Source organism: Sphaerulina musiva, assembly GCF_000320565.1.
Source record: "Sphaerulina musiva SO2202 unplaced genomic scaffold SEPMUscaffold_12, whole genome shotgun sequence".
Taxonomy (NCBI): domain Eukaryota; kingdom Fungi; phylum Ascomycota; class Dothideomycetes; order Mycosphaerellales; family Mycosphaerellaceae; genus Sphaerulina; species Sphaerulina musiva.
Genome location: NW_016017394.1, coordinates 964,268 through 974,772, shown reverse-complemented (window position 1 = coordinate 974,772; position 10,505 = coordinate 964,268). Strand labels below are relative to the sequence as shown.

General features: G+C 40.4%; 1 protein-coding gene across 1 annotated transcript; it reads right to left on the bottom strand.

The window, feature by feature from the left end:
- Positions 1 to 3,492: 3,492 nt before the first annotated feature.
- On the bottom strand, positions 3,493 to 3,885 carry SEPMUDRAFT_53674 (uncharacterized protein; the record flags this gene model as incomplete). The annotated part of the gene is made up of 1 exon (XM_016909271.1): positions 3,493 to 3,885. A coding segment is annotated over one exon (393 nt), but the record flags the coding sequence as incomplete, so codon positions are not given.
- Positions 3,886 to 10,505: the final 6,620 nt, after the last annotated feature.

The window sequence follows — 10,505 nt, the reverse complement described above, 5'->3', positions numbered from 1 at the left end:
CGTCGTCGTAAGGGTCGTCGTCGTAAGGGTCGTCGTCGGCATTGTTCTAAGACGTAGATAGTATACCTCTTAAAACAATTGCGTTTCCGCGGTTCTTCTATATATTAGGGGTATCGTCGTTATCGCCGTAGGTATAGTTGTCTCGAATTTGGCTATCGTAAGTATAGTTATCGTAGTAAGTAGTTGTCGTAAGTATGGTTGTCGGCGTTGTTTTAAGACGTGTTCTGTCTATAAAACAATTAGCTATTGTTTTAAGACGTAGACAGTATACGTCTCAAAACAATTAGCTATTATTTTAAGATATAGATAGTATACGTCTTAAACTGCCTTATCTTCTTAGCTTGCCTTATCTTCTCGGCCTGCCAAAACAGCCCTATATTAACATCTTCTTAGCCTACTATACAGCTTCGAACTCTTATCTTCGAGTACTACTTTACTAACAAAGGCATCGTCTAGCAAAACTATTCGATTATCTCGGCCTACTAAAACAGCCCCGTACCTAGCTCCGTACTCTTATCTTCTTAGCCTGCTAATACAGTACTATACTATTATTATCTTAACCTACTAAAACAGCACTCTACTCTTATCTTCTCGGCTAGCTAATATAGTACTATACTATTATTATCTTAACCTACGAAAACAGTACTGTACTCTTATCTTCTCGGCCTGCTAAAACAGCCCTATATTAACATCTTCTTAGCCTACTAAACAGCCTCGAACTCTTATCTTCGAGTACTACTTTACTAACAAAGGCGTAGTCGGTAGCCCTATTAGCCTAGACGGAAAACGCAAATCGGGTACCCCCTTCCCCCCCCCGTACTCTCCTCTTCTCGGCCTACTAACATAGTACTATACTATTATTATCTCGGCCTACTAAAACAGTACTGTATTCTAATATTTGAGTACTACTATATAAATAACGGCGTCGTCTAGTAAAGCTATTTGATTGGCTCGGCCTCCTAAAATAGCCCTATATTAACATCTTCTTAGCCTGCTAAACAGCCCGAACTCTTATCTTCGACTACTACTTCGCTAACGAAGGCGTAGTCGGTAGCCTAATCAGCCTAGACGGAAAACGCAAATCGCGTACCCCGTACTCTCCTCTTCTCGGCCTACTAATATAGTACTATACTATTATTATCTTAACCTGCTAAAACAGTACTATACTCCTATCTCGGCCTGCTAAAACAGCTATATATTAATATCTTAACCTACTAAAACAGCCCGAACTCTTATCTTCAACTACTACTTCGCTAATAAAGGTATAGTCGGCAGCGCAATCAACCTGGACGGAAAGCGTAAATCGCGTATCCCCCCCCCCCTCCCTATACTCTTATCTTCTCGGCCTGCTAATATAGCACTACGCTATTATTATCTCGGCCTGCTAAAACAATACTATATTCTTATATTTAAGTACTACTATATAAACAACGGCTCGTCGGCCGCCTAAAGTAGTATATATCTTAGAACAATTACGTTTTCTTTATCTAGATTATCGTCGGAATTGTCGTCGGAATTGTCGTCGGAATTGTCGTCGTTCGGATTGTTCTAAGAGGTTTGCTATCTACGTCTTAAAACAATTATGTCTTTAGGTAATCTTTAACCCTAATTGCCGTCGTCGGGATTGTTTTGAGACGTAGATAGCAAACGTCTTAGAACAATTATATATATCTAGCTTAATCTTCTCGGAAACAGCCTCGTACTATTGTCTTTAAGTACTTCCTCGCGTATAACTATATAATAGTCCTGAACAACTATATAACAGCTTCGTACTATTATCTTCGACTACTACTTCGCGAACAAAGGCATCGTCGGCAGCCTAATTAACCTAGACGGAAAGCGCAAATCGCGTCGGACTCCTTAGTGTTAATAACTACTACTTCGCGAATAAAGGTATAGTCGGTAGCCTGATTAACCTAAACGGAAAGCGTAAATCGCGTTAGACTCCTTAGTGTCAATAGTAGGAATCCGCCCTCTTATACTAGAACCGCGTCGAGTTCTAATACCTATATATATTTGAGTATAGTATACAATATACGCAGAGGGTATAAACTCGATCGGGCGGGGAGGATGCTTAAAGTCGACTAAGATTGGTTCTATCTTGCGAAATTGTTCTAAGACATAGACATTATACGTCTCGTAACAATTTATCTAGACATTCTCGGCCCTAGAAGAATATCTTTCATTTTACTGCTTAATGTCGCTATCGCCGTATCCGTCGATTCTATTCTTTATCGTCGTTGTAGTTTTGTCGTCGTCGCTATACTATCGTCGTCGCGGCTTTGTCGTCGTCGCTATACTGTTATCGTCGCGGCTTTGTCGTCTCGCTATGCTGCTATCGTCGCGGCTTTGTCGTCTCGCTATACTACTATCGTCGCGGCTTTGTCGTCTCGCTATGCTGCTATCGTCGTAGCTTTGTCGTCTCGCTATACTATTATCGTCGCGGCTTTGTCGTCTCGCTATACTGTTATCGTCGCGGCTTTATCGTCGTCGTAGTATTGTCGCCGGTTTTGTCGTAGTCGCGGTTTTGTCGCCGGTTTTGTCGTCGCTATAGGTTACTTAAGAGGTAGTTACTACCGCTGTCGCTAGATATCCGAACTGTATATATACCTAATTAATATAACTAGTACTACGATAACTTCTCGAGCTAAGTATAAGCAATATCAAATCTATACTAATAGATATACGCTTACTAACCTAGTATACTCGCGACTGTTACGCTCGCCCTAACGATAATGCAAGAAGGCGACGAAGCAATAACTGCCTACGAAACCGATCCCTTTCCTCGCTAGCCTACTACTATAACGCCGACTGACTTTTAGTTTGTTACTAATATAAAGTAGACAGGTTAGCTTAATAACATCGCCGGTACTAATATAAGGAGGAAGAAGCTTACGAGCAACAATATACGGAAATTCGACTAGGCTAGTAGAATTATAGAGACTTATTAAGGGAAAGATACACTAGACCCGTACTACTAGTATACTCGTCGAGGCCTACTATATAGGGTAGATACTATTAATAGCAAGAGATGTGCTTACTACAAGCGATACGCGAAGTCGGGGTATAATACTAGCGTACCTGTTAGTAGTAGTACTAAGGCATCTCTAATATAGCGGATCTCAGACCTTAAGGACCGATTAGATAGCTTAGGATAAGAAGGTACCTAATATTCGAAAGAGTTAGCTATATCTCGGAACGTTGTTCTAAGACCTATAGCTTCTGTATCTTAGAACAATTTAAACTATCTCCTTCAAACCGTCTCCTTTATACTCCCGTTAAGTCTAACTCCTCTACTATCGTACTGTTAATATTAACAAATGTATCTATATTAATATTAATAATGCCTAGCTCCCGTAGCCTATTACCTTCTATACGACCTACTAAGTCAGCCGCGTCGAGTAGACCCGTACTAGCGATTACAGCGTCGTCTACGACGCGTATAATCCGAGCGGCGCGTACGGCGTTACTCGTATTAAGCGCATCGATACGCTATACTAACCTCGCGATGCCGATGCTATAGATGTTATCGGATATAGCGCCCTTGCTCTTATATCTTATAGTCAAGCCCTCGGTAACTAGCTTGTATACGTAGCTTAGTATATCTACGACCGTCTTCTTAGATGTATAGTACGTTGTTCCTTCCGGTACTAGCGGCCGTAGGGTTTGAGTAATACGTTTAGTATACTCGCGATTTAATATAGTCCGCTTAATAGTCTTTTCGATATCGCTCGTAGAGTTGGTAAGGCGAGCAAATATAGTACTATATTCGCTATTATACAGTTCTAGTATTTTATTAGATACGACGAACTTGCCTAGTTGTCTAGATAGATTAATAACTAGTATACCGAGGATAGCGCGCCGCAACTCGTAGCTAGTAGCCTTAAGTATCTATTTAAACTATAGTATTTCTCCTATATAGTTAAACTAGCTACTACTAAGGAATATCGGGATTAGCTAGTTAACTATACGCTCCAGTTAGCCTACGTCGCCTTTACGAATTGCCGAGCGGATAGTTAAGAAGTCCTCGGTATCTCTAAGTATACGATATATTATAGTAAAATCTGGATCCTCGACAACGCCCTCGCTATTTTTGCCTATATAGGCCTTCTTAGTTATTGTCTTCTCGTAGATAGTATAAATATAGTCTAGATACTACTTAGGGGAGAGCTTTAATACTGCCGCCTAGAGCGCTTCGATAGTAGTCTTATCGCGATTATCCGGATTGTTGATATCGAACAGTTTACGGTCTATAAGCTCCTACTTAAACATTCTACAGACCCTACTCTAATATAACCGATATACTAGGCTTTAATAAATAAAGTACTTAGGTTTGTTGTTGCTAATTCCTTCGATACCCTAGAACCTAGCGTCGCCTTAATATATATAAGCAAGAGCCTTACCTACGCTATTCTTGTTTGTATAAGTCGCTAACCTAGTATATAATCTGTTTATTGCAATATATAGGAAGCCTAGTACTAGTAGATACTAGCTAAAGCGATCGTATAGCTTTGTATTTTTAATACTCTCGGCCTGAACTTGAAGTAGACGAGCTACTATTATCTAGTCGCTAACGATAAGTTTCAGCCCGTTATCCTAGTACTTTGGATACTTAAATCTTATAAACTTTAGGAATATATCTTCTAGTACGCTATATATACCGGATATCGACGACTCGTCGTAAAAAGAGATCTTGCTAGCGTATAACTATTAATCCTCTGTATCCAGAATATCGATAGTATACTATAGTACTCGTATCTTTATATTAGCGCTGCTAATATCGAGGCTATTCTAGTCTATTAGTCTACTAAAGTCGTATCTAGTATAGATCTTTGTAATCTTAGGATACATAAGGCTAAGGTTATAGTCGATATAATATATACTGTTATGCTTATATACTATATCCTCGTTCAAATTACGGAGGATATCGGTAGCGTCGAGCTGAATAGTAAGGTCTAATATATTCTAACGTAGGCCGGTCGCTAGTATCCGCTTGTTCTCGGCTATATACTAAGTTGTTATATTAAGTTGCTAGCTACTTCTACCGATAGTCTAGATACCTTTACGACCTGCTTAGCGTACAAGGTTGTCGTATATATAGTAGATTTGTTAGTTTGCGCGGCCGAATATACTATATACAATCTGTTAGGCGATAGCGTTGTCCTTTATTAGACGCTAGACTGTCCGATACGAAGAAGTAATACCTAGATTAGCGAGTACGTCTACAATAGGGCGTAGTACCCTTCCTATTGCAAGGAACAGACTTATTCCCTTCTAAAACTACGACGAGTTAATTAATACAATCGTTAATATAGCGATTTAAGTAATTGCCGCGATATACTTAGTTATAGTATCTGAAGTTTTCTGTCCCTACGTCTTATACCCCCCTTGTACCTTTTTATACAAAACCTTCTAGTTGTTTAAGACTTTGCGTAGCATTCGATTCTAGGTCGGTGTCTTAGTAATAATTATGTCTATTATCTCGTTAATATTTGCTAGCTATATAGCATTATATAAGTCGTATTCGTTAAAGAACTTCTTGCTAATTAGGCCCTTAAGCTTACGGCGTATAGTACGTTAACTAATTAACTAGTCGTACTCGAGACTCTTAACAATGTTTGCAATACGCCGGCGATAAGTAGCCGAACCTAGATCGCTATAATATTTCTTTATAAAAAACGGGACTGTTATCCTAGCAGCCCTAAGGGCGGTATATATATCTTCTATCTTCTCCTCGTCCGAACGTCTCTAAGCGCGTCGACGAGCTAGCGTATTCCGTTTATCTATCTCCTCGTCTTCGTCTTTATCGCCGTCAAATATCTCTTCGTAGATAGGATTATAGTCTAGTACTTTACTCTGTTCCTTATTATCGTTATTACTTAGTTGGAAATCTATATTATAGTCTTCTTCGACCTCCCCCTTATCGTCGTCTAGCTCTAAGAGTTCAAACAGCGATTCGTAGTCCGGATCGGTCGCTCGGCTCGTACGTCGAGAACTACTAGGTCTAGACTAGAGTAATACTTAGCTAGCCCTTAGTCGTAGTTAGCGTCCTTACGGCGACTAGCTTGTCTACCCTCGGAGAGTTCCTTAACTCGAGCGCCGTAATTCGAGGTTATCTAATAGTAGGACTATCTTATCTTCGAGGTTATCTAATAGTAGGACTATCTTATCTGTCGGTAGAAGGTCGGATAGACTACTAGAGTCGTAGTGCTCTAGATTGCCTGCTTCGATATTATCTGTTAGCGGAAGGTTAGGGAGACTACTAGAAATAGTGCTTATCTCGAATAGGTTGTATATAGAATAAGCAATATCCTCCTCTTATTTATCTTACTACGGTAGCGACGTACCGCTTATATCTTAATCGGCTATACTGCTCGTTGTTGATATAGTATATAGTACTTAAGCATCTGTAGCAAACGGAAAAGACGGCGAAAGTATACGGCGATATTAAAGCCTAAGGCACAGCGGACAACGTCTAAAATAGGTAGGTAGTATAGCTATTTGTTCTAAGATACTGCTTTTATACGTCTTAGAATAACTTAGTTAGATCGATACTTCCTCTAATTCGAGTTATAATAGTAAGGAGCGGCGCGTTTCGTCTTTAGTTACGTCGTCGATAAATATTCGGTTCGTAACGGAGGTATTATTTAGTATCGCTAGTATTTGTCTACTATTACCGTCGCTATACGCGTTAATTGTTCTAAGACGTAATAAACATATATCTTAGAACAATTATACTGTTGTTTATTATTACTGTTGTTTGCTTGCTATTGCCGTCGCTATATGCGTCAATTGTTCTAAGACGTAATAGACGTACCTCTTATAACAATTGCATTTCTCTTTACGCGTTCTCGAACTAACCGATTACCTAACCTTACTATCGCTATATACGTTAATTGTTCTAAGACGTAGTAGATATACATCTTAGAACAATTATATCTCTCTTTACGCGTCCTTAGACTAATCGACAATCCGAAGATACCCGAAGGCAATTTTACCTTTAGAGGAAGTCGAAAGGCCTAAAACCGAAGAAAGCAGATACGAACGATATAGTAACCTATATAAACGGGGCCAGACGCGCGCGTATAGCTACTAGGCCGAAATACACTTAGCCGCGCAGAGCCTACGAACTAGACACCTAGTCTCCGTAAGAGTTAACTATTGCTTGATTTTAGTACTCGAGACCGAGCAGTTACTATATAGTTTAGGAGGCGGCTCCTCGATATTCCCTATATTAACGAACTCGAACGTCTTTAGCTCTTGATCTATAATACTAGCCTATAGGACCTAGAGATATCTCTCGCTAAGCCGATTATCGAAGCAAGCTTGAAATAGTGCCTTAATACATTCTACAAAGACAAGAACTTTATACCTTTATAGCTTTAGATTAATGCCGTCTTTACGGCTGTCTACGGCTACAAAGACGTCGTAGTCGTAGAGAGGACTAGGGGTAGGAAGAGTCTAATATTCTATACTTTCTCTATATTAACTAGATTGGTTACTCTCTAAATTATACTACTAAACCGGCTAGGGGAGGAGTAAGCTAGTAATATAAGAAGAGCTCTAAGCTAGTTAGAAAGGGAGTCTTAAGGCCTGGTTAATATCGTTAATATTATAGTAGAGAACCGCAAGCTAGATCTAAGCATTATAGACAAGATTCGCGCTCGCAAGATATAGTATATCTTTATATCGCTAGAGACCGCCTCTCTGCCTAAAACGAGAGAGATTCTACGCGAGATTGCGGACTATATTAGACTTGTAGTTATCGACGAGCTTTATCTTGTCTACAAATAGGGGTCTAATTTTCGTAAGGAGTTCGGCTAGCTATAGGAATTACGTAATATCCTTCGGTTTAATACGGTTATAATCGGTGCCTCTACGACTGTTTCCTACGATACGATAGACTTTGTACTATAGAGGGCGGGCTTTAGAGCGGTCGGCGATAAGCGATTCAAGATACAGATTATTCGTAGTAGTATCGATCGTCCTAATACGTCGTATATCCTTAAGAAGATCCTCTAAGAACGACTTAGTATACTATAGAATTGTCTGTACTAGCTTCTAAAGTACGTAGTAAACGAAGCTAGCGAGGCGACCCCCGAAAAGATCGACAAAGCGCTTTGTTTTATCGATAGTATCGGCTTTGTAGACAGTACTGTTTAGCGCTTCCGCTAGTAGCTAGTAAATATTACGAGGGACATCGAGGACCCGACGAAGAAGTATACTATAACTAGCGCTAATAGAAGTTATAATATAACTAAGGTTGTTAGCTTCTATACAGCCTACGTCGCTACTATAGACTAAGACCTCCGATACGACGAGTTCAAGACCGTAGGCTCGACTATACGAATCCTATAGGGTACGCTAGCGATTGCTACTAGTACTAACTTCCCCGATGTCAAGTTCGTCGTATAGCTAAGGAATGCTATTACGAAAGACATTAACGATATTATACAACGCCTTAGTTATACCGGTCGCGCTCTAGACTATTAGGCGTATAGCTTGCTGTATCTGCTATAGTATATTAACGATAGGATAAGGTATATACTAGCTAGTTTAAGCTATTAATCTATCCGTCTACGTCCCGGTACCGATCCTACGGAATATCGGCAACCCCGATCTGTTGTTGCCTATCGACTAGTATGTCTATCCGGCCTCCGATACGTAGAGACCCCCGCGGACGACTTTACGGATACCGACGTCGGTTACGGCATTAAGATTAGTAATAAGGATAGCGACGAGGACAACGATAATACCGTAGCAGAGGATTATACGGTCGTAGTTAACGCGTACGATCTAAACCTAAAGAATCGTAGTTAGACAGAGTTTATAATGTCTATACGAGACAAGCTCCCTCCGATTATACGTCGCCTATAGAACTAGTTCTATTATCCGAATCTAGCTATACGGCTATACTTCTGTATAGTGTTATACGAGTACTATAGAGAAGACCTCAAGATATACCTAGCTAAGGCGATAGTACTCGGTATAGAGAAGTGCTATAGCTATTACAATCCTATATTAGAAGATCTCGCCGAGTAGGACGTCGAAGTACTAGAGCTACCGAAGCTAATAGCGAAACCGAGAGCTAGTAGTAAGGCTGCCTTTAGAATAGTACATTTAATTCTATAGTTCGAAGCTAGAGCTAATCGTACTTTTAGAGACCCTCTATAGAATATACTGTTCGAAGTCCTATTCGATATAATTATTCCTACTGAGTTAGTATTCGAACTCTCGCGTATAATAAACAATATATAGCTATTCCTAGACAACGATACCGACGCTAAGATCGTCGAAGCGGATATTAAAGAGTACGTACCTAAGTTCTACAAGTAGTATACGTCGAACCCGGACAATACAGACCTAAGTAGCGATATTCTAATATTCCGCGTTCGTTCTTAGATAAACGTAATTAACCCGATAATATAACAAGACTATACTTAGCATCGGATAGAAGCTAAGACAAGACTAGTAGACAAGAGATAGGCAAAAGGACAGGCTCGGACTATAGGTCCGGCTAGGCGTACCCTATTAATAGATAATTATCGCTAGAACTAGTAAGACGCTGTAGTCGCTTCTACGAAGGCCGGTATATTAGCTCGTCGTACAATATATACTACCGCCGGTCGGATACAAACGGAGCAATTAGTAGAGCTATATAGTACTTAGCAGCGAGTTCGAGGAAAGGGACGTACTATATTAGTACTATAAACACCGGATAGACGTTCTTCTGCTAAGCGACTAAGAGCTCGTCGTAGAGGTAGCGGAGATAACGAGTTCTCTAACCCGATATTCGATATACTAGCAGTATTACGAGCTTTATATAAGACTAATAAACAGCGCCGTAGCGGCCGTATCTGTATAACGACCTAGCAAAACGAGAACTAGTATAGCCTAGTATATAAGTTCGACGACGAGGGTAACCTAATTATAACTACTATTAGCGGTAGACAGGTCGATGCCGAAGAAGCCGCTCGTATAGAGAAGCGCGGCCTTAGTTTAAGTCTAGTAGTATTGTCGCCGGGCCTAGTATTACCCTGTATAGTAGCGGGTCGAACAGAGGATCTATTCCGTAGTAGTATTACTCTAACCCGTAATAGTAGCCGTATCCTGTCGGCTAATATATTCGAAGCGCTACGACGAAGAGATATCCTTAGTCGCTCTCCTATATCTACTACTGCTACTAGCTCCTCTGCTACTACTAGCTCCTCTACTACTACTAGCTCCTCTGCTACTGCTAGCTCCTCTACTACTACTAGCTCCTCTACTGCTACTAGCTCCTCTGCTACTACTAGCTCCTCTACTACTACTAGCTCCTCTACTACTACTAGCTCTTCTACTACTGCTAGCTCTTCTACTACTACTAGCTCTTCTACTACTACTAGCACGTCTGCGACTATTAGTTCTACCCCTATAGCGTAACTACGTCGTCGCAATCCAAGGCGGAATATACCTACCGACTAAGAGATAAGATATATAGTTTCAATAGCCGGTAGCGAATTGTT